The 26,062-nt window shown below is 35.7% G+C and overlaps 1 protein-coding gene across 7 annotated transcripts in view; it reads right to left on the reverse strand.

Annotated features, from left to right (window-relative positions):
• Window positions 1–26,062, reverse strand: part of LOC123873606 (rap1 GTPase-activating protein 1) — a 375,763-nt gene that overhangs the window by 116,470 nt on the left and 233,231 nt on the right. For 5 of the 7 annotated variants that reach the window (XM_045918516.1, XM_045918514.1, XM_045918513.1 and 2 more), the window contains one exon: window positions 25,615–25,759. In XM_045918516.1, the coding sequence (XP_045774472.1) occupies window positions 25,615–25,759 (145 nt within the window). Of the gene's footprint in view, window positions 1–7,772; window positions 8,561–25,614; window positions 25,760–26,062 lie in introns of those variants that run through there. The other 2 variants (XM_045918517.1, XM_045918511.1) reach the window with 1 other exon arrangement.

Raw genomic sequence — 26,062 nt, forward strand, 5'->3', positions numbered from 1 at the left:
GCTACATAATGTAAACAAAACAGGAGATTGCCTGCGTCCCATATATTAGTGTCACGCATAAAATAGTCCCAACACCGCTTTCTGGGGTAATATCTAACCAAGTTTAGTGCACGTAAACTATAAGTTATTTTTGATTGTACTAAGTAAACATTATAATGGACTATTCCATAAAATGGCACCATCCATTTTTGGAGTCACACGCCTGTAGCATTTTCCTAACGATCTTAAAATGGAATAAAGTTACATCCAGAAATGGTGTATTTAGAATCAGATAAAATGGCAACACCAGGAGACAGTAGATTACATTTTTTTTATTGTACTCAAACTGGATTTACCAGGACGCACGGTAGTGTAATGGCCAAGTAGGAATATGATTTTACCGCATAAGCTTGACTATTACCTATAAATTAATTAAATATTCACCTGACTTGGCGGAGAGCTGAAAGAATTTTTTAAAATTTAATTATAAGTTATGTACTCACAGAAAGAATTAAAAAAAAATACGCAAATAGTAATAATATACTTCCCCTCCTCCGTATAAGAGGTCCACTAGGCTCACCTTTTTTCAGGGCGGGTTACCGACAAAGGGCCGATTTTTCAATCGTCAAATAACTTTTATCTGAGGAATAAATTTGACTTTTTGACAGATTTCGTATACTTACAAAAACTATCAAAATCTCTAATTTAATCCTTAGATACAAGTTATTTGACGATTGAATAATAATAATCGGCCGTAAATCGTACAATGTAAATACTTGACCAAAATTAGACGTTATTCGATCTTTCTCTAAAAGAACAATCAATCACACTTCACATCACACTAATATTATAAAGGCGAAAGTTTGTGTGTATGTGTGTGTGTGTGTGTGTGTTTGCTTGTTTGTTACTCTTTCACGCAAAAACTTCTGGACGGATTTGGCTGAAATTTGGAATGGAGATAGATAATATCCAGGATTAGCACATAGGCTACTTTTTATCCCGGAAAATCAAAGAGTTCCCACGGGATTTCGAAAAACCTAAATTCACGCGGACGAAGTCGCGGGCATCATCTAGTTTTTACAATAATGCATAAAGTCAGTGACCCATTTGATAGGCAAGAACAAGTGTCGTAAAATACTAAACCTGTCAGCGTGCCAACTCGGCTAACAGACGTTGGTTAAGTGGTAAACAGCAAGACTGTCCCTTCGAACCGCACTTAGTTGTGACAGTAATAACTAGACCACTGTGGACTTGTAACTTAAGTTAACGAGGTGCTTAGTTTTAGTATTTTATGTATATCCTTAAATGCAGATACCAATTGAGAGACGGCGCTGTGAAGTCTAAAAACCGGTGAACCGCAAATCGGGATCGAATGGTTCCGTTCTATATTTTTTAATTTGCATGGCGGCCATTTTGAAATTTGCCGTCTTAGTTTTTCATTATTTGTTGTTAGAGCGGCAATAGAAATACGCACTCTGTTGAAATTTCAACTCTCTACCTACTACGGTTCATGAGATACAATGACGGACTGACGGATAGACGGACTGACGGACAGACGGACTGATGGACAGACGAACTGACGGACAGATGGACTGATGGACTGACGGACAGACGGACTGACGGACAGACGAACTGACGGACAGACGGAATTACAGACCGACGCGGACGGACAACGGAGGCTTAGTAGAAGGCCCCGTTGGGTCATTCAATTACAGAACCCCCAAAATAAAATGTTATTGTAAAGATTTATAAACTATAATCTCAAAATGATTTCCAAATGCCTAAAAGATTTCATTCTAGATAAAGTTTCCACCGAATTAACAAAAAGGACGATAAATGACAGTTATTTCCAATAGAAAACGTGATCGGCATTGCCTCAGGCGGTCCACTTGTCAGGCAAGAACAAATGCCGTAAAATTCTTGACATCGTGCCAACTCTCACTATGAAATGGCTCGGAAACGGACTATTAAAATTGCATGTTGCTGTAAATCTTGCTGACAGCTATATTAGTAAAACACTATACAGCTTTTTATATTGCAATGTGGCGCACTACATTCAGCAACTGTGTTGGCTATAATATTGCATCTTTAGTATTGCTAAAAAACTAGCCCGTTTATGCGCGTCTTTAAGTCGGCGAAGCTGAAGGCAAGACTACCTACTTGACCGCGTTCATAACAAAGATGGAGACATTATGGACTGGCAAGCTAAGAAGATGGTTATTTAGTTTTATGGCGCCTATTTAAAGAGGTTCGATGGACACTCAAATAATAATAATTGGAGTAAGAATAGATAATTATTTTTACAAAAGGCATGAAAGTTAGATTAGAGCGTCTTACCCTAGAAAAGTTACAAACTATCCAAAGAAAACCGTTCAGAATTATCACCAAGCAAAAACATCCTTACAATAAAAGCTTTCAAAAATAACCAAGTAGATCCTAAAATAAAAATTCATAAAGTATCAGACTCGCCCAATAATACTCGTGAAATGAAATGGCCTTCTCTAAATTCTTGCAAGAGAGAGAAATCTAAATTGAATTAAGAACTTGACTGCAATGCGATTACCTCAGACAAACGAGCGTAATTTATTCTTCTATATTAATGCCTCAATTCTTGATAGGGAGCGCAAAGATAGGGCTAAGCCTTTTAGGGAGGTCGCCCACGGAGACTTTTACAGCGATTTAGTAGCGCGTTTAGTAATGCTTGTTTGTATCACTACTTTTGGCCGTTAGTCGCATTTGCAATGCGCGATTCAGTAGTGATATATGAACATAATCGCATATTATTGATTCAGCATCGGTGGTCCATCGCTACTAACACGCGACTGTTTCAGGCATCATCGGGTATAAGAAGAGCTGAGGGTACCACGGCGTGAGCAGTAGTAACGTATCGATGCTGTATCCCGATAGTAGCGATGGAAAATTATTGTTACGTGGACGAAGGTATACGATCAGCGGCAGTATCGTGACCGTGTCGCTGAATTTTTGCGACTGAATCGCTGCAAAAAGTCGCCGTGGGCGGCCTCCCTTAGGTAAATTAAATCACAGAGTATTTTGTGTACAATAAGAATACATTTAAGCGTTGTCTGAGCCCGCAATACAATTTTTGTTTTATATCCATTAAAAGAAATAAAGAGTAAATACCGTTTCTAAAGAAAGATTTCCTAAGCCCTTTAAATTAGATTACTATACAAATTGTTGCCTAGTAATAACATACTTAAGAACCGTCTGAGCTTGGCAATTCAATTTATTTTTTATTTGAACCTTAAAAACTAACTAAGTAACCGTAAAAAAATAGTGAAACTGAACACATTATATAGCACACAAATGTATTATAATTAAGTATATTGGATATGTCCGATATTTCACGAAAAATACTAAAGTATCACTTAGTCACTTGGTAAAAAGCTAATTTCATGTAGTTACTGTAAACTGAATCCAAAAGATTCGAAAAGAAGTATGAAATCACATGAACAAAATTGAAGACGAAGACTGATTGATTTATTATTCAATCGGATTGAATGATTAAATTGCTTATTTCGAAGCATAAATCACCCGAGAAAACGGCTTGTTTCATCAAGAAAATATTTACTGTGCTTGAAGAAAAATACTCATGTTTAAGTCATACGAAATCCCGACTTATGTTAATACAATTTTATCCCGAACGTGTCGCCTTAGTTCCATCAAATATATTATGGAGTCAAGGGCTGACAATATAAAAAAATTGTACTGTCCCAAAAATATATACCTACTTATTTACTAAACAAGGTAGTCATATTCTTTAACAACGAAAACGAAATTGTTATTTATGGTTATAACCATTTAATTGCAGGTTTAAAAACCTTAACAAACAACTTAACGGATTATTAATTACGAATCACAAAGAAAGGTAGTATTTATACATATATTTAAAATATGTATGAAAAATTGAAATGCTTATCATACATACGCTTAGTACGTACTAACTTATAATTTAAAAATAAATTCATAAAGTACTTAATGTACTTATTACCTATTCAATGTACATACAAATTAAAAACACGTTTTTAATGAGTAAATAGGTATATTTCATTAGCATTTTTAAGTTTGCATGGAACTCTTATTAATAATAGCCTCTTCTAGTACTTAGAAGAGCCATCGACACAGCAAAATAATAATAAAATGAGACTAGCGAGTGACTTCACAATCTCAAGCTTCAACAGTTTCATTCAGCAAGGCGAGTTTTATCAGGAATTTTCTTGCAATCCAACAAAAACAAGTTGTCATAAGAGCTCGTAAAAAAAACTTAAAACCAAATCCTAATTAAAAGAGTAATTTTGTTATAAGAGTATAAAAAAGTAGCAGCATTCACGCAAAGTTGCATTAATTAGAGAATTTTCGCATGGCAACCCTGTGGTGAAAACGTGAAGAGTAATTGGAGTGAGAAATATCCGACGATACGACGACTGCTCGACACGATTTTTGTTATGACCTGTTTTATTAGCGTGTTTGCGTTGCAAATGATATGTATTAACCATAAAACTAGTTATATGTGACGATTGACAACGTTACTCCTATTAACATCACCATCCTCATAATCAACCCATCGCCTGCTCACTATTGCGTGTCCTCTAAGAATGAGAAGGATTTAGGCCATAGTCGGTAGACTATACCTAGTCGGTCGGTCAGTCGGTCGGTCGGTCGGTCAGTCGGTCGGTCGATCGGTCTGTCGGTCGGTCGGTCGGTCGGTCGGTCGGTCGATCGGTCTGTCGGTCGGTCGGTCGGTCGGTCGGACGCTGGCCTAGTGCAGATTGGCAGACTTCATACATCTTTGAGAACATATTATGGAAAACTCTCAAGTAGGTTTCCCCACGACGCGATGACGAGGAGATGTTTTGCCCAGTAGTGGGCTCGGCGAAGGACTGATCATGGTGATAACGTATGTATGTATGAATGTATGTAAAAAATAAATATGTATGTATCTATATTGTATATACTAACTCAAATGACAGGTTTCAAAAAAGAAAACATAATGATGAGGTTTTTTCAATGAAACTGGGAAACCATGTTTTTGTTTCACCGTGAACTATGAAAGTTTCGAAAATTACGATTATTTTGCTGTATAAAAACAATAAACAAGTAAGCAATAAAGTTCGATTGAACAAATCCCAGGCAAGTGGCAAGTTGTAAGCTACAACGGTTCGAGGCCGTAATTTTTCATTAGGCAACGTCTCGGCCGTGAAAGGAAACGATGCACCTGCGCGCCGCATGAATGTGAAGTAGATGTATTGCAATAACATGCTAAAGGATTGTAGCGATTTATTCGTATTCAGGTATCTACTTTTACTGCAAATATAAGAAGTAGTATAATAGTATATTTTATTATAAAAATAACCTAGATTACTTCGAATATGCTCAGGTTTAAGACACTGTTAAAACGAGACAGATGTACATAAGGTCATCTCTATCTAAGGTCTCTACATAAGGTCTCGAAGTCAAAACTTTAAAGGAACTATGGCTGTACTTTTTAATTTTTGATTGTAAAAGAACAATACCGCAATAAAAGGATTTTTATGTGGTTTCATATTGCAAATATAACTTTGAATAGATGGCTAAGTTTCTATTTATTCAGTTAATTATACATTTTTTTATTTGTAGGGTTCCGTATCTCAAAAGGAAAAATGGGACCCTTATAGGATCACTTTGTTGTCTATCTGTCTGTCTGCCCGTCTGTCTGTCTGTCAAGAAAACCTATAGGGTACTTCTCGTTGTTCTAGAATCATGATGGCAGTTGGGTAGGTCTTTTAGAACAAGTAATGGGAAAATCCGAAAACCGTGAATTTATTGTTACTTACATCATAAAAAAAAAATTCAAATGTTTTTCAATTTTTAAAGTAATCAAAATCTCTTTGATATTTTGCCAAAATAAAAAAAAAACCTATTTCGTCAAGATCCTCACGATTCTGACGTGGATTGGATAGATATATTATTACACACTTTTCTTTACAGAAACATGCACGGCATCTATCTAAAATAAAATCCTTGACACAGACTCACGTTACGAAAACTGGGTTCACAAAGAACCGACGAGATAAAACGAAAACGACATCGAAACCGCAATGTGACGTCACTTTCTAAAGGCTTGGGCATACACAACGCGCGATGAACATAAAGGACTTACATGTACGCTTGTAAGATTAATTCATACTACAAGGATCCAGAAACCACTGTTTGGAACGGTAATTCTGAATAAAAAACGTGTTTTATGTCGTCAAAATTAGCAAATATGACATTGATCATAAAACGAGTTACAGTCCCTTTTATTAGTTATTATGACGAACCTTGTGTGTAATTAGAAGGTGTAACATTAAGGTAATTACAACGAATTGTACTTTAAGCATGACATATCACAGTGCGCGACGGAGACGGCGTGATGCAGTTTCAGCCACACATTCCTGACGTCTGATCGATTTTTCAATCGTCAAATAACTTTAATCTGAGGAATAAATTAGAGGTTTTGACAGTTTTTGTACATGAAATCTGTCAAAACGTCCTTACTCCTCAGATAAAAGTTATTTGACGATTGAAAAATCGGCCCAAGTATAGCAAGTAAGGCATATGGATTGAACTAATTAATCATTTTCGTGAACGAGTTCTTACATCATATGCTAGGGAGTTACTTATATTAGATACAACTTATCGAAGCCGCGTGGCCATATTTCCATCGCGCCGCGCTGTGTGTTGAGTGCCGATAAGTAACTAGGTAGTCAAAAGAACAGACTTGGAAAACCGGACTTGGATGAAACACAAAATTTTCTCTATTAGTCATGTTTACTTACGCAATATAGACTTTACAGATAGAGACTGTTTGTGATTCACAGAGTTCATTAATATACATCATATGTTTATCTATAAATTATATTATCGATAGCATTGTATGGCTCTGAGAAAATGAATGAAGTCAGTAAGTACTTAAGTAAGGAATGTATCATTTCCTTTTGCTTATGGAAAAAAGTAAAACAGTTCAACGAACGTTAGAAAACGCCTCGCAACATTAATAATAAAGCCTTAATAAAGCCTAACTTTAAAGTTCAAAGATGGTTAGCTGATATAAAGGTCAAAAAATTGATAAGAGCTTTATAAGAACAGATAGATACTTGAGACGACCTCTAATAAAGGGTCAAAGGCTAAAAGAAATTCGGCGCTGAAATCCAAAAAATTGAAAAAAACCTACTTACAATAAGTATAACACAAGAATGACATAGTGAGATCACAAATGTGAGATCATTAATAGTTAGCTGTAGCTCGTAGAAGGTAATGATAGTTAGAAGGATAATAATATTAGTCATGTCTAAAATTCCCTGATAAGAAAATCTTCTTGAGAGTCATGTAAACAGAAATATTTTAAAGCTGTAAACTGAGCCTAAATTTAGGCCCCATAGCTAAAAGATTGCTATGAGCTATTCGAATAGAATACATACTTTAATACAATCTTTAATAAAGGGTTGAAGGCTAAAGAAAAGTCGAGATTGAAATCTAAAAGGTGTAACATTTAGATCTACTTTCAAATAAAAAATGATAGTCAATTATAATGATTTAATTAGATTTAATTATTTGAAAAAGTCATAGTCAAAAGTAGGTACCTCTTACTGTTCAGTAGGAATAAGTACCTATAGGTTTACGTGAAAAGATAACAATATTAGTCACTTCAAAAATTCTCCAATAAGAAAATCTTCTTGAGAATCATGTAAACAGTATATATTATTTCAATGCTGTACTTGTTCGAAGTACCTATCATTTTGAAAAGTCATAGTTACCTCTTTCTGTTCAGTAGGAGTACTCGTCCTGACTCCTGTCAAATCTTTCCACCTGAGAACACCCATGACGGCGTGTCGCACCCACGACCCTCTCCTCCCAGTCCTCCCGTTGGACAGTTCATCCACCACACCACACAAAACAGAGTTCACCACCAAGCCCCGCCCGCCGGCATCCTTCTCACTTTTAAGAGCCACTTCGTTCACTGGAAAAGACCTCCTCTCCCTCATAAAGCCCAAAAAATCCATACGCGAAACTTTCAGCGCTTCCCAGATCGCATCCTCACACACGCACCATTAATCACCATCAAATCCGACTTCAAAGACTTCTTTAATAAATCTCGCGGTATATTTATTTTTATTATCGGCTTTCACGGTTTCGCTCGTTCCCATAAGCGTCGGGACAACTTTTTCAATTATCCACGCGGCTCAAGAAAACTCCGAAAAAATGCGTCCCAAAAAGCTTTGTCCAGTTCGTAAACACTGAGTATGAAACTTTCTCTTTGAGACCGGCGTTTTCGTTGGATGTGGGTTAAATTTCTTTCTTTATTTGCCAAAAAATATTATCAGCACTCGTTTATTACAATCCACTATGCCCGTCCACACACATTAATCCGCACAAAGTATCACAAGTCATTCATAATTTAACCAAAATAATCGAATTGCTAATCGACCACGAGATTCCGGAACTCTCGAAAACACGATTGAAGTGTTTATAAGTACGAGCAACGATCGTAGCGCTAAGCAACGTCTAGCCAGCCTTGCGCTAGGAAACCGAATGGCGCGTGCCACCAGCCACATGCTTGCGCCTTGCACCGTCACCGGTTAGCCAAAGACGTTCTTTCTCTTTCTTTAATATGCATTTTCTGTATGATAGATAAGGATAAACATCGCATCCAACTTTCAGATGCAGGCCAGGAAGACAAGACAGGTGAACGTAGCAAGCAAAGTCAGAAACAAAACAAAAAGGTCCAGATCATTTCAGTTTCTTCAGGAGCACTAAAATTACATTGAGTGACTCAAAGTTTTTCATAGTCAAGTTACATAATATTGCTACCAAAAATGCACGACTAAACTCTACTTTCTGCGTTGACATTTTTTTACAACATTAGAAACTTCCAAAAAACAGAAACAGTAGTACCTAGGTTACTCATACTATATTACTTACCTGAATGTTAGAACTTATTAGTTAAAAATAGTAGCAGGAAAAATCGCGAATCCATACTAATATTATAAATGCGAAAGTGTGTCTGTCTGCCTGTCTGTCTGTCTGCTACTTTTTCACGGCTCAACATTTTCATTTCATTTCAGTGACTCAAAGTTTTTCATAGTCTTGCTTACATAATATACTACCAAAAATGCACGACTGAACTCTACTTTCTGCGTTGACATTCTTTTACAACATTAGAAACTTCCAAAAAACAGAAACAGCAGTACCTAGGTTACTCATACTATATTACTTACCTAAATGTTAGAACTTAACACTTATTAGTTAAAAATAGTAGCAGAAAAAAATCGCAAATCCATACTTAATATTATAAATGCGAAAGTGTGTCTGTCTGTCTGTCTGTCTGCTACCTTTTCACGGCTCAACAGTTTAAAACCGATTCTGACGAAATTTGGTACAGGGTTAGCTTATATCTCGGGGACGGACATATACTATTTTTCATCCCGGAAAATAAAACAGTTCCCAGTTCCCACGGGATCTTTAAGAACTTAAATCCACGCGGACGAAGTCGCGGGCATCCTCTAGTCATTAATAATTTAGCTTTTGAGTCTCCGCTATGATTTGTTTAAATTTTACATAGACAATTTCTAAAATATGATCTCAACATCCATTAGCTAAGTGCCGTTAATTGTATTCTTTGAGATACCGCTACATTCTGTTTACATGGCAAATGGCAACTTCTAATCGGTCATAACATGCTAATGTACTTACTGGTCTATAGAAACAAATAAGTGTTTCAATAATACTATTGCCAGTTCTATACGGTCCGTGAAAAACTGTCCCAATGGCAGTAAGACTTGCAATAAAGGAAGGCATTTGTATGTGGGAGTGGTGCGCGTGGGAACATCCGGCATGCATGGCCGACACCCCATGGGGAGCAAGCGGAACAAAGATTCAACAGGTGTCATTGCAGCTGCTTCCGAAGCCAAAAATTACTTGGGAAATCTTAGGAAACCGTCCGGATATAGCCAATGGAGGTTGTGGTTGAGTGTCAATTTACCGGATATAACTCTGTGGTATAGTCAAGGAAGCTAAAATATGGATATAGGTATATTAATTAATCCATCCCGTCAGGCGTCAACACCAAAAAAAATTGTCCTCCAGTTTTTTACGGTTTCATCCTTCGAATTTAGTCCCCACTCCTCACAATTCAGTCGTCATCAAGTCGAAGAACCGCTTTTAAAGAGTTTATCGACTTTTTTTAAATAAACCTAACCATGGGGTGATGCAAAGTGTGCATTATCCCATACAAACAGTTTCACGTTACATTGCCACAACACTTTTTGTTGAATGAAAAAAAGATGGCAAAATTTTATTTTCAGTGTTATGTTATGGTATCAGCTTTCAACAGGAGAGTTTTGGAATTATTTTACGTTAAGAATTTTTGTACTACGTTATTTTGAGTTAATATGAAACCAATAAAAGAATAGAAACAAAACAAAAACAAATAAACAAATTGAAATGAATAGAATACGAAATAATAACTATCAAAACAAAACAATATCCTTTGCATTGCGCAATCGTGTTAAAACAAACAGTACTTAGGTAACTAGGTAAGATAATTGCCATGTCATTAAGTCAGTGATTTTAAAGAACAAATCAACCTAAAAATAAAGCTTCGTAAACTTGCGTGTGAGATACTAATAAACCTAATAATTATTAAGTATGAAATGATGACCAAGCTGATTTTTTTTAACTAATTAAAAGTCAACAGTAAAAAAATTGGTAATTACGATGAAAAACAATCAAGTCTTCATTTTAAAAATTCTGCAAAATTCTTAAAAACAGTCAAGCCTTCATTTTAAAAATTCTGTGTATATCTTGTGTAATGTATATTTTATTTAGGTATAGTATTGCTGTGTACACCTATTAGGGGTTGTCACTTAGATTAGGATCTTTTGTTTTTATGTTTGGACCATTTTTAGTAACAACCTGTTTTGTGTACCTTTTCAATAAATAAATAAATAAATAAAGTATAGTGACTATTTATTTATTTTCTTTTATTCATATAAAACATATAGTTTAATTCAAAAACTTGATTGGGTTTATCCGTGCACCGGCAAATTGGGTAGTAATTATAACTAATAAGTAATAATTAGATACTTATTACTTGTTAACGAAAACCTATAATAGCCAAAACCTACCACACATTCTTGAATAAATATTGAATATCCGAAAAGTTCAGAGTGAAAAAAAAATTATTCCAAAATCTCAGGTAATTATGCCTATCTATTCTATTACCTACTCCGAAACTAAAAATCGAGCGAGTATTGGGTCAAACATCGCGTCGTGTAACTTTCATATAAGCAAAGAAAAAGTGACAAATGATTTAAAACGGTAGGTACATACCTACCTACCCACTTAACTTTCTTTATACTATAAATGAGTGTAAATGCTAAAGCCACAGCAGAAATTTTCGCTTTCTAGAAACGTAGCATGACGCCAACGTGCATTCTGTGTTAATAAACGCCACCAGTAGTTTAACCAATATCTACTATTATACCAGTACCTATACCTATTTAATGAGTTTCATAAACGAACTTTACTGGTTGAATGTATTTTTCAAGTTTACGGAACCCTTATAGGATCACTTTGTTGTCTGTCCGTCTGTCGTGTCTGTCAAGAAAACCTATAGAGTACTTCCCGTTGACTTAGAATTATGAAATTTGGCAGGTAGGTAGCTCAAGTAAAGGAATAAATCTGAAAACCCCGAATTTGTGGTCACATCACAGAAAAAAAAAATTAAAATGTTTTTCAATTTTCAAAGTAAGATAACTATACCAAGTGGGGTATCATATGAAAAGGCTTTACCTGTACATTCTAAAACAGATTTTTATTTATTGTTATGCATAATAGTTTTTGATTTATCGTGTAAAATGTCTTAAAAATACCCAAGTACGGAACCCCTCGGTGCGCGAGTCTGAATCGCACTTGGCAGGTTTTTCAATCTTGCAACTACACCATAGTTACTAATACCTATCATTATTGACCCATGTGTTTTGTATCTCTTTTATTTATTTGGGTTTTATTTGATGAATACCTATTAAACATTGCCTATTTTTAGTTTGCATAACACAGAATCTATTTGTCATACACTTGTTAGAAATAGTACTTGCCATACAGTCGTGCTAAACAAAGTTCATTAGTATTTAACATTAACATTACATGGCACACCGACCGACCTCAAAACATAAAGGCTGCATTAGTCTAGTGCTCCTAGGTGCTCCTAGGTTATCAACTGGCAAATGAGCTGGAACTTAAAGTCATTTCATACCTATTGCACACCATTTTTTTTTTCAACTCAGATAGCATAATAACACGAGACAATTATTTACCATAACCGTATTATTCAGGCTAAACAAACTTAATTAGCGTCCTACACCGACCTAAAAGGCATTGCGTTAAATAAACCAGACGAAGCAAAGCTCTTATTAAAGCATAACAGTTAAAATATAAATAGCTATCTCCGGAGAAATTTTGGGATAAGCAAGTAAGTATTTGCATATCTAGATAGACTAGTCTCTCTACAATGAATATTTTTAAGAAAACATAATTTTTACTTCCCTTACTGTATTATCCAATTTATAATTAAATTAAAAAATTGCGACTTGTCCTCTTTTGCTCTGGTTCATGTGTCAGGTTGAGGCTGTTACGCTGCTGGTCGATTCCAAAAAACTTGCATCAACCATTATTACTATCGCAATTGTTGTTATTGACAGAATTTTTAATATTCTTATAGCTACAATAAGTGTATTGGAGCCAATAGTGAGCGACCGTCAGCCAATCAGAGGTGATTGCGATCGTCACACTGTTGCTGTCATTTTTACCGTAATCGTTGCCTCTATATATAGCATCTCTCTGTCAAAAGGTTAGATCGTGAAGTAGGCAGCCTAGTGTTGCTCAACTAGCATACCTAGCTACCTAGGCTACCTAGGCTATCGACCGCCAAATGAGACGCGAGTTGCATAACCAATGAACCGCTTACGTAACCTCCTCCCTAGGGATCACACATGCAAATTTTAACCGACATCAAATTTAAAAACCGGCAAAGTGCGAGTCGGACTCGCGCACCGAGGGTTCCGTACTCGGGTATTTTTTTTCGACATTTTGCTCGATAAATCAAAAACTATTATGCATAAAAATAAAATATGTTTTAGAAAGTACAGGTACCTGCCAAATTTCATGATTCTAGGTCAACGGGAAGTACCCTATAGGTTTTCTTGACAGACACGATGGACGGACGGATGGACAGACAGATAGACAGACAGACAACAAAGTCCTATAAGGGTTCCGTTTTTCCTTTTGAGGTATGGAACCCTAGACTCCAAACAAAAACTTGACATTGCAATGCTATCATCTTTTTCATTCTTTTGATTATAGAATTTTGGCAATGGGCACATAATTCGAAAAAAACGGTAGAACGACATCAAATGAGACGCAGCGAACCTGAATGACGCAGCTGAATTCAGACGAAGCGGAAGTCCCTACAAGAGACTAATGCCCAGCAGAGGAGCATCACCTAATGGTAAGTGATGATGTAGTGTAAGATAGAAGCGAGAAGTTTCTTTACACCCATACTCCTTGATCTTGATCTTGAGCTTGATAATATATTAATCGATTTTTACGTGGCATCGTCTGAACGCTAAATCACTTGACGGCACGGTTTGACCCACCAGACCAGAGACAATTATTGACAAATTAAAATTCACAAGTTTCCCCTGCCGGAAATCAAAGCCTACACCTCTCACTTGTTACACACACACCACGCCAAGAGGTCTTGATGACCTACATAGTAAAAAAAAATTAGAAGAGTTATAAATCCTGCTTTTCATTTTCAGTCAGTGCAGTTACACCGGGGAATAGGCATGACGGCAGAAAACTCATCAGTCTAAAAGGGTTTTTTATTTCAGATATATATTAAAATACGAAGTTTTAAAGCACCTTCAGACTTACCAACATGTCGGTTCCTGTAACAATGTAGGTCAAAATCTTCGGTGAATAATAAAATTGCTGAGTGAGTGTCAGCACCTATCTAAACTTTAGGCTACATGTGAAACCTGATTTCGGCCCAAAAATCAGAAAACAGCAACATCCCTTAGAGGCTATAGTTTAACATTCTGGTGAACTTATTTTAATACGGCGTAGTAGTATTTAGAAAGGGGATAGGTTAGAAAATGTGGTATTTTGAGATCTCTATACAATTTCGAAAGATTTACGTACAGTCAGTTACATCCTTGCTCAAATTTATAAAAGTCAGGCTGAGTCAGCCAACCAATATACAGGCCTACAGAAATTACGGTTTCCGATCTGAGTCAAATTTGGAAATTGGCATGTCTAAAGAAGCTAATACAATGAACAAGTTCATACAATACCGCAGTTTTAATGTACTTGCAACGGCTCTATTTGGTATATTTCCAATTTTCCAAAGAAAACTGGTCCAAGCGCATATTTAACGATTTAACTCATTTGACCAGACGCAGTGGCGGTTGCCAAAATATTCGGGTGAGCACTCACACTATATCCTTAACTTAGCTTGTATCTACTATACTAAAAATTGGACGTGTGTAACTGTAAAGTTCATTCACGAAAAACAATATGTAAAGTAAATATGAAAAGTGTTAGTGTTGGACAGAGCTATGCTTAGAGTTTCTGTACGTGAGCAAATCAGAATTGAGGAGAATCGTAGAGGAACCAGAGTAACTCAGGTAGATTAGCGGGTTGCGAAGGTGCAGTAGAAATGGGCAGGGCACATAGTTCTAAAACCGATAGACAGGTTCCAGGATGCTGGAATGGCAATCTTGCACCCTTGCTGGAAGATTCCCCACTAGAACAAACAACATCAAACGAGTCGCAGCAAGCTGCTGGATTTAGGCGGCGCAAGAGCGTATCAATGAAAGAATTTTGAGAATCGGATCGTTAGTTCCAGAGATTACCCCCTACACACAAACTAACACATTTTACCTCTTAATAAAATTAGTTTAGAATAAGTTTACACAAAGTCGTGAGCCTAAGCTAGTTAAGCTTTATATCCAGAGCGATCTTTGCCAAAATATTCGGGCTATTGGATATATTATTATGTAGAAGGCCGGAGAATCCACAATGAAATCGTTTGTAGTATCTCAATGCAGTGTTTTGGTCACTGCCAAGGCAAGATATCTTATTGACTTATTTTACTTATCGCTTTTGAAATAGATCCAAAAACCATTTATTTCACCGAATGTTTCGTACAGTTAGGATGCCTACTTTATAATAATCGTGACTTAAATAAATAAAATTACATTGTACATTATACTGTAAGACTAATAACTCCTATAATTTTAAGTACAGGTAAAAGTATGTTATTCTAAGAGCTGAATTTTCAATCAGCGAACTTTGTGAGATTTTTTTTAAACAGTTAGGTATACCTGATACCACAAAGAAAATTTAAATCTTAACTTCTATTTGGCTATTAAAAATCAAACTTAAATATAACATAATTACTGAATTAATATTAAAACGAATCAAAAAAAAATTACCGTATTTAATATGTAGTTGGCCTACTTACTCGTATTTGAGCGCAAAAACCACTGAACCGATTGAGATAAACCTCTGCGTACTTGCGTAGTTCAAAAGCATAACAATAAACCTAATCACATAATAATAAGATTTCTACTAGTGTTGTTATGGATATCCATATCCGTAACCGAAACTATCGGATATCCGAAATAAAAAAATATCCGTAACCGTAACTGAATCCGTAATAAAAGTTTTGGATAGTTTCGGATAGGGCGGAGTCTAACTAAATACTACACTCGTACGAATTAACTGTGCACTTCGCTGGAATGCGACACCTTCATCAGTTCACATTTTACAGTTCCTTAAAAAATTTATATCCGTAACCGAAACTAACGGATAATCCGAAATAATTTAATATCCATAACCGTAACCGAAACCGATATTATTTTTTACCAATATCCATATCCATATCCGGATCCGAAATTATACATCCATAACATCCCTAGTAATATTGTCCATCAATTTTATATTTTGACTAGATTATGTCCGTGACTTCGTCCGTATGGACTGCACTTTCAACCCTCTTACATTAGGATTAATACAATATTGTTTAGAGATATATTTATTATGCAAAATATTGGCGTCACTCAGAAAAGCAGGTATTATTTAAATATTTTTATCGAATTATTGGAATGTCCTCTCAAACCAACACAAAAAACATCAGGTTCAATGTGTAGAGGTTATCCGAGAGTTTTAATCTAAAAAAAACTAATGCCAAAATAAATAATTTAATTAGAGCGTGATTGCTATCACAACATCTAATTATCCAGTTCACAATACAAAAACCGAAAATATGCGAATTGCGATATCGCCCCGAATCTCGGAAGGAGACTAAACTAAAACCTTCGAAACACCCGTATTTATGCAAGTTCAATCTTGTTGACCTCCTAGCAACAGATTGTATGACATCGAATGAGCCAAATATCGATTTTATCAAACTACCTGCATTAGGTAAATTAATAATTTTATATTATTTTTGACAACTCAAATCAATATTTTAAAAATAACCTTACAGTTCGGCCGTCCTGAATTTAACACGTCCTCGTGTTTCTAATCAATCTTGTCATGTCAGTCGCGGGCTTCCCTGCCCTAAGTCAAATCCAAATCATGGGCTATCCTGCCCTCCGTCAAATCATTAAAACCTATCCATGAACTGCCGAACTATCAGTTTTAATATCAAATCAATAATAAATCCAAACGACTAACCTCTCATTCGATGTACACGAAATCTGAATTACTTACTGCAAGTTACTTTCCACTTCACAAAAGACTAAATTCTTTAAAAAAAAAACTAAAAATTTTAATCACCAAATCAAACTCAATAAAAATTTTAATCAAATGTGGGTTGTTTACAAAAAGATACCAAAGCGAAATTAAGACAACGTGAGACACGTCCCACTTCTGAATTATTGGCGTCACTCAGAAAAGCAGGTATTATTTAAATATTTTTATCGAATTATTGGAATGTCCTCTCAAACCAACACAAAAAACATCAGGTTCAATGTGTAGAGGTTATCCGAGAGTTTTAATCTAAAAAAAACTAATGCCAAAATAAATAATTTAATTAGAGCGTGATTGCTATCACAACATCTAATTATCCAGTTCACAATACAAAAACCGAAAATATGCGATATCGCCCCGAATCTCGGAAGGAGACTAAACTAAAACCTTCGAAACACCCGTATTTATGCAAGTTCAATCTTGTTGACCTCCTAGCAACAGATTGTATGACATCGAATGAGCCAAATATCGATTTTATCAAACTACCTGCATTAGGTAAATTAATAATTTTATATTATTGTTGACAACTCAAATCAATATTTTAAAAATAACCTTACAAAAAGTTCTACTTCCCACTTTATATGAATTACAAAACGATCTGGTTCTGGTTTATTGTAAACCACAGTAGACGGGTAATTAAGCAACGTACTTCAAATCGTAATCGCCTTCGACATTCACGACGATTGTTACAGAAAAAGATTTATTACACGACTGCCCAAAAAAATGATTATAATGTTTTCAGGGTTCATGTATGTGAGTGTCTTCATGCCACGATAACTCCTAAATGCCTGAAGAGATTTGCATGTAGGGGTATATCGTTAGAATCCTTGCATCATTCCTAGTAACATTGGCTATAGTTTTTTTTTAATATTAATATTTCAGGTCAGACGTGTTTTTGTTTTTTTTTTTAATTATTCAATTGTTACAATCGGTATTGTTTTATTCGCAAACCACTGCCCATAACAATTACTATCATCACTTATTGTGACTGTGTGTCGTAATTAAACCTGTCACACTATTTAATCTCACAGTAAATACCTGATTTAATTCACCAGATTGTGTGTATTGTAAACCAAGCCTATGTATGTGAAGGTCAATCGATAGCCACAATTGACAGGCTGCTGACTCATATTATACTATGACAATAGGTCAAAAACGAAATGTCTGTCTGTACATATACAGGGTGTTAGGCTTATCAATGATTTAGTAGACAAAACATTGTGTTTTCATTCAATTAATATTAAAAAAATCATTAGAATGAAGAATTTTTAAATCAATGATCGACGTCAAGGATCCTAATAGTGGAACGATGGATTGTTGTTGTCAAAACGCATATTTGTTAATTAATTTGATCCCAGTCGGTAACTGGATGGGTGACCAAAGTACGAATTTGGCTTTTAACTTATTAGGCTTGTTAGAATCGTGACGCTGACAGATAGAGGATCATTTCTAAAGTAATCTATCTCAGCGATAACTATGTATTATAAAGAATCACAAACAAACATACTGTATATAACATCTATGTATTATATAGCAACTGCATAGCACTGAAAGAGACAGTGGTAACAATTCTGGTATAAGTACACAATGCTTTAACTAAATTTAATCGGCGTGCATAAAAACCAAGGTCTTATATCTACTGCACAAAACATTGTGCTCAGAACGCAATTTTAAGCAAAACATTAGATTTTTTCAGTCTTACCAATTTAGGTGCAAATTGGTAAGACTGAAAAAATCAAATCTTTTTGTAGAATATTGTGAAGTTCTTAAAACTTTGTGTACAGTAAGTACCTACTTACACTGAGTTGAATGTCAGTGGTAACACCAGAGACTGATTTCTATAATACTAGAGAAACATACCTAATAGACATTTAAGTCACAAACGAGCCCCCTAAGAATACAAAAAAAAAATGACAAAGACGAAACAACTTCCTTCATGAAGTAATAACCATTCTTGGTAGGTATATCCCTTTTTTGCTTACATTACCGAAAAAAATGGGTCATATCAGATAACAATTTTACGGAACTTTGCATGCTCTAGTAATGTAACAACTATGAGTGTGGCCAAACTTCAATAAAAAACAAATTAAGTACTAATATTAAATACCAAGTACTTAATATGCTAAGAAAAAACTCTATTAATAAAATATGTAATACTAGCTTATGCCCGTGACCTCGTTCGCGTAAATATAGGTTTTTTCCCGCGGGAAATCTTAAATTTTGCGGGATAAAAAGTAGCCTATCTGTTAATTTAGGGTATAATCTATCTCCATTCTATACTTCAGCGAAATGCAACCGAGAGTTTTCGCGTGAAAGAGTAGCAAACATACACACATACACACAAACTTTCGCCTTTATAATATTAGTGTGAAGTGTGATAATAAAATGAACTACTCACTTGATACAAATTCATGGTGCAGAAACACCGGAACATTTCCATATTAAGATGCATGACGCGCACACAAAAAAATAAACACAAATGAAAATCATCAGAGTCATCACACACAAGTAATGACATACACGATACATAACATCAATGATTCTACAATCATCTTACTACTTCGTTTTGTGATTTTACTCTATAAAAAGTAAAAGGGAATGACAATTATTATTGAGTTCATGCAAATGTGCAATGTCACCTTGAATCGTTGGATGCATCTTGACTTTTACTTTTATCTGATCTTGATGGTACGGTATGCACTTATGCAATGACTTTTTATAGCAAGAATCTTCTAGATTCATCTGTTTATGGGAATCAAGGAAAGGACACTTACCAACAACCAACAAATGAAAGAAAGTACCTTGCCTTCAAACCAAAAAAATAGTAATATCGTCTAGGCAAGAACCATGATAAGACAAGTGTAAAATAAAAATTTCTAACACCCCCGACAAGTGAAGGTTACAGTAACTATAAAAGAGCTGATAACTTTCAAACGGCTGAACCAATATTTTTGGATTATAGCTAAGAACACTCTCGACCAAGCCACCTTTCAAAAAAAAAATTAAATTAAAATCGGCTCATTAGTTTAGGAGCTACGATGCCACAACATATACACAGATACACGCGCCAAACTTATAACACTCTTATTTTTGGGTCGGGGGTTAAAAATGCATTTCCTTTGGAACTATGTACAACCCTTTGTAAGTCTTTGCGAGATTACCTCGTCTAAAAGTTTTTTATAAAACTTTCTTCCATAATGTTAGATTTTCTTATTTCCGATCCATCATTTTCGAGGTCTCTTTGTGGTCCATATTGTCATTAGGTACTCTTATTTAAACTCAATGTTATTTGACAATCTCTCTACCATCCTCTTCCATCCTTCATGTCTCTTCCACCGCTGATTCCAGAGTTGGAATTAATTTTATTACAAAGTATTTCTCTACCACGTCAAAATACCAATCAATGTGGAACAAAGTTTAGGATTTTTTGAATATGTAAGTGGTACAATAGAGTCGAATAAAAAACGATTTGAGAATTAATTCTCTACGACGATTCTACGAATGATTATTCTCTTTAAAGGCACAAAATAAATACATTCACAAACTTATTAGACCTTCCAGCACGTCAACAATTCAGGCTTCTAGGCCACCGGAAGTTTTACTACTTATATGAGAAAAAAGTATCCATTGCGAGCCTAATTGATTTTATGGGCATTTATTTCAAACTAGCTGATGCCCGCAGCTTCGCCCGCGTGGATTGGTCAGATCCCCTGCAGCATCAGAATTGAGGAGTTGGACTCCAAATTTTTTATGAAACAATGTCGCAAAGTTCCTCTATCGATTAAAAAAGAAATGACGCAAATCGGTTCAGAAATCTCGGAGATTTCGGTGTACATAGGTAGAAAAACACAACTCCCTTTTTGAAAGTCGGTTAAAAAAGTAGCCTATGTTACTCCCTGGTCAATTCTCTACTTGTCTGTGAAAATCCCGTCAAAATCGGTTCAGCCGTTCCGAAGATTACCCTTTTCAAACAGACAGACAGACAGACAGACAGACAAAAATTTTAAAAACGTGTGATTCGGTGTTGGTATCGTTCAAATAACCATATGAGCTTAATATGAGGTAGTTATTTCGAAATTACAGACAGACACTCCAATTTTATTTATTAGTATAGATTAATCGATGTTAAGATATTTGTTACGTTACGGTGCAAACCACAAAAGTAAATTAAGAAATGATTCTATCTTCAATGGTCATAATTTGGGGCTAACGGTGATAAGCTGATAACAGTACTACTATTTAGCGCTTTGATCAATTGAGATTTTTTGTCTGTTAATAACTAGGTAGGCTATTACCGTTAGTTCACTTTTTCAGATTCAGAGACAGATTTTGCGCTTGATTGCTATTTTTCTTGATGGTGTAAAAGATCATAAAAGTTATTAATGTAGAGGTAAGTAATCTATACTAATAAATAAAATTGAAGTGTCTGTCTGTTTGAATGGGCTAATCTTTGGAATGGCTAAACCAATTTTGACGGGACTTTCACAGACAAGTAGAGGATTAACCAAGGAGTAACATAGGTTACTTTTTTAAACGACTTTGAAAAATTTAGAAGTTATGTTTTTCTACCTATGTACACTGATAATATCTCCGAGATTTCTGAACGGATTTGCGTATTTTTTTTTATCGATAAAAGACTTTGCGACATTGATCCATAAAAAATTTGGATTCGAATTTCTCAATCCTGATGCTGCAGGGGATCTGACCAATCCACGCGGGTGAAGCTGCGGGCATCATCTAGTTATAAAATAAAGGCATTGAACCCAAAAAAGCGCAATAGTAGTCACATGCAACAGCAAGTAGATATTATGTTACATGTACAGTAACAAAGTAAGTGTGGATAATGTAGATATATGGCAGGATATCACCTACAACGCGTGTATTTGTGTAAGTTTGCTATTACAAGGAACTGGCACGTCATTCATGTTAGCACAACGCCTACAGTGCGCAACTGGTGGCTTCAACGCGGGTTTCGTAGTATGTCCGTCTTCTATTACAAGTTTTACAAGTTCTACAGACTAGCTTCGTCGCAACTTCATTCAGCTTCACCTATTCGACCCCGTTTCACTCTACTTGCCTTCTTTTACAAGTTCTAGGAGCCACGTTGAAGAAGGTTTTATGAATGAATTCCGAGAAGAACCGACAAAAAAACTAGTGAGAAACCTACTGTAACAATTAAATGGTTTCCTGAACTATAAACCCTCTACACCGATTTAACCAGTGGATTTAACAATGAAAAGAAAAGCAGAGCGGTTGCCTTGACTGTGAATCTGTTTGAAAGATCGCGTGTCGGCATTTGTGTTAGTTTTACCATTTTTTACGGCGGCTGCCGGTTTGAGACATGTTTCGCTACATATTTAGACATGCGACGACTTTTAACGTCTCAGAAAATCATAATGTTGGTGTAAAGCGCATAACTCCATGGTTTAAAGATCCTACCTACAAAAAACAAGGTGGTGCAAGGCAAAAAAAAATATTAAGACCTGAGCCGATAATGTGCAACTACGTAGCTGCTAGAAAGTGCCTAACCTAATACAATTCACTAAATATAACTTTTCCAGGAGTCAAGACGGCAATAATTTTTTTTAAAGATCTAAGCTTAAATATTTTAAAGGTCAATGTGTTTCTATCTGTCTAGATCTGTTATCTTTTCATGGCCCAACCGCTGAACAGATCTTCATATTAACAGAGATAGCTTGTATCCCAAAGAAGAACATGGGCTTTGAGGAAAATATTAATGGGCATGGACAATTTTTTTGTTGCAGAGAAGGGATGAGAAAATTTAAAAAAAACCCACGCGGACCATGTTGTAGAAAATAGAAATGAACTTTTTATAAAGCTAAGCTAAAGCTCTAAAGTCTAAATTATTATTATTATTAAAAAGTAACTCTCAATATCAATGTTTTGGTTGTTTACAGTTTTTTATTCCAAAATATTTCGAACGGAAGCTTGCATTAACTGAACCTCTTTTGTTCTTCTGTTTCGGAGAAATTATGATCTAAAATGATTCAATAATAACAAAATGGTAGCACTTGTTGACGGGTTTATTAGAATTAGGGAGAAATGGAGACCGGAGTGCGTCAGATTCACGGGTCAGATTATTAACTTTGATCTTATATGTTACTAGCCGATGCCCGCGACTTCGCCCGCGTGGATTTAGGTTTTTCGAAGTCCCGTGGGAACTCTTTGATTTTCCGGGATAAAAAGTAGCCTATGTGCTAATCCAGAATATTATCTATCTCCATTCCAAATTTCAGCCAAATCCTTCCAGTAGTTTTTGCGTGAAGGAGTAACAAACATACACACACACATACACACACACACACACACACACACACATACAAACTTTCGCCTTTATAATATTAGTGTGAAGTGTGATGTATATTTTATTTTATACACAGATTCAAATAATATTATACGTTGTTTACCTCTAAGGTAGGTAGGTACATAGTAACTATTTATTGTGAACAGCAGCTGAAAACCGTCACGCGTCGGCTCCTCAAAATCTTAATGTAGAACTACATTAACGCTTACATAATAATTCGGTAAAAAATTAAATTATTTTTAAATTTTTACTGCGTGTGAAGGCAGTTTAAAAAAAAATAATTCACGATTTTTAATGACCCCACTGTATTAAAATATGCTATACCTGGGTAAAAATCTACTGTTTACAAGCTATTACACCGATCGCGATCAATTTACTCTAATCCATTGAGGAGTTCTGTTCTCTATCTCCAAAAATAGTCATCAAATCTTCACCAAACTAAAATGGGAGCTCGCAAATCTAAGGATGATGTGATTAGGTACTATTTTATGAAAACATTTACGGTGATTTATTAGATTATGTTATGCATAATGTTATTTGTAATACTTAATTAGAATTACTTACTTACTAACTTAATTATGTAACCTACCTATTAAGTGAATAATAACTAATTACCTAGGTAAGTGTTAAGGATAAACAAAACCAATCGTTTTCCTCGATAGATATTAACGTCTGTAAAAATAGGGCCACTCGGCGCCAGTGGTGCCCAGGAACTCAACAAACAAATGGTATTATTCTGATAAATCATAAATACGCTTGGCGTTTTGCGCTTTCAGAATAATAAGATAGCCTACCTACGTCATTCTAACACAATCCACATACGGTTACTTTACACTGGCTTTATTACACGTATTTTGATAATTCTACACAGTCACTCTACATCACTCTACGTGTTCTGGAGTGGGGACCACGTATCAGTAAGCGCAGTGTGGGACGACCTCCAACCCGCTGGACTGACGACCTTAAGAGGATAGCGGGAAGTGGGTGGATGAGGAGAAGAATCTGAATAAAAAAAGTAAGTAGAATATATTTAGGTACCTACATTCTATACTTAGAATGTAGGTACCTAAATATATTCTACCAACTTTTTCAGCTCAGCGTTTTCTACTACTCTTAATCACAGGCTTCTTGAAGACGTACCTACCTACTTAATATCTATGTAGATGCAACAAAAGCAGTGCAGCGTAGCGGTCAAGAAAAGGCGAATAACTTATTATAAGCCCAACAGGTAAAAGTTCTCCAGGGCATGACGCACATGACAAGATAATTTCGACATGCTCCGCTTGCCACCCCACGGCTGGTTCCCATCTTTATACTTACCCACCATTTCCGACGATTATTTAAGTACTGAGGAACCAACGAATAATAGAAGGTGCCTACTGTCTGTTGAACTCTAACGGTCATTGCACAGTGGCGGAAAATTCATTGACCGATGATTGTTCGCTTTTCAATATCGTTGTATTGTAAGTTCGTTCAATAGGTAGGTAGGTATTAGGTGTCCTTCTAACCTGCGTGGTTTATTAATGGCGACTGGTGTAAGTTTGTGCCTAGAAGATAGATAAATACAGGACTTCGTCTGTGGTGGCGTTTGCTGGCGCGCGTGTTGTGCCTTTTTGGAGTGTTTTTTTGTTAGAAGTGGCCGGTTTTGTGTTCTGCTGGTGTTTATTGGTGGTGGAACTGACTGAGAAGCGCTCTAAAGGGGCGCCGCGTGTATGTCGGCGGGCGCCGGCACAGACGAAGTCCATACTTATACATACCTATAGTTTTCGTAACTTGTAATTAACTACAAACTTGACATTGGCTCATCAGTGTAAAGCCAGACGAAAGAGGAAAAAAACATAGATAAATACAATGGTTTTTAGTTTACGATTACCGAACCGATCCCTGATCAAAATTTGGATTGCACTAAGTAAATAAAAAATCTCGATCACCAAGATACATATCTTTACTAAAAATATAGTTATCTTGGTTTCCGAGCCACGTCCCAGCCACGTCAAAGCACAGAGTAGGTACCTATTATAACACAGCACCTAACATTGCTAAAGTGGCTAAAATTATCCAATCGTGTATTTTGAGTATCGTGCAGTCTAATTACACGTCATACCTACCTATATTTTTTTAAATAGAACCTAAGTAAATAGACAGATAAGTAATATCTACCTGCCTTAAAATTTTGTTCACCTATTTACCTACCTAACATAAAGGAAGTAGTTAGGTACCTAGGCAGTGCCTAGGTAGCTAACTACTTCCTTTATGTTAGGTAGGTAAATAGGTGAACAAAATTTTATGAATTCACGATCTGCACCTCTCTCAAAGTTTTTCAGGCTAGATAGGTATTCTTATTATTATTTCAATGAAATCTAGGTAACTATATCGACGCTTCATTCTTAAAAATCCTATTCTTTAGGTATCTGAAAAAATACGGTTGAATTCTACTCTTCATTCATTTATCTTACCTGAGAAAAATACGGTGGCAATACTGCCCTCTGATCGTCGAGCCTGGAACATTGCACTCGTTCAAGCAGCTCGAACAGCTCGTGCTGAGCTCGAGCGCTGCCTGTCGTCGTGGAGCTGCTCCATGGCGCCGCAACGTGCTGCCGCCTGTGGACAAACATGGAACTACGTGAACACTGCTGTCATAGTTGTCAGCACTCTCGGTAGATGGCAGTAAAAAAGGAGTTTTAAATGTAACACTACATTACTGTCGTAGTTTACAATAATGCCGCTAGATAGAGTTAGTAGTAATTCTATTTCATAATATTTTAAATAGTATTTTTAACACCTTTAAGTACGATAGAACTGATATTATATTGTATACAAGTTTTTTAAAATAAATAAAGATAAACAGATTAGAAAAACAAACAACTTCTTTATTGTTATCATGCGTTGCAATTTGCAATTTGC

The sequence above is a fragment of the Maniola jurtina genome, chromosome 17 (genome assembly GCF_905333055.1).
Source record: "Maniola jurtina chromosome 17, ilManJurt1.1, whole genome shotgun sequence".
Classification (NCBI taxonomy): Eukaryota; Metazoa; Arthropoda; class Insecta; order Lepidoptera; family Nymphalidae; genus Maniola; species Maniola jurtina.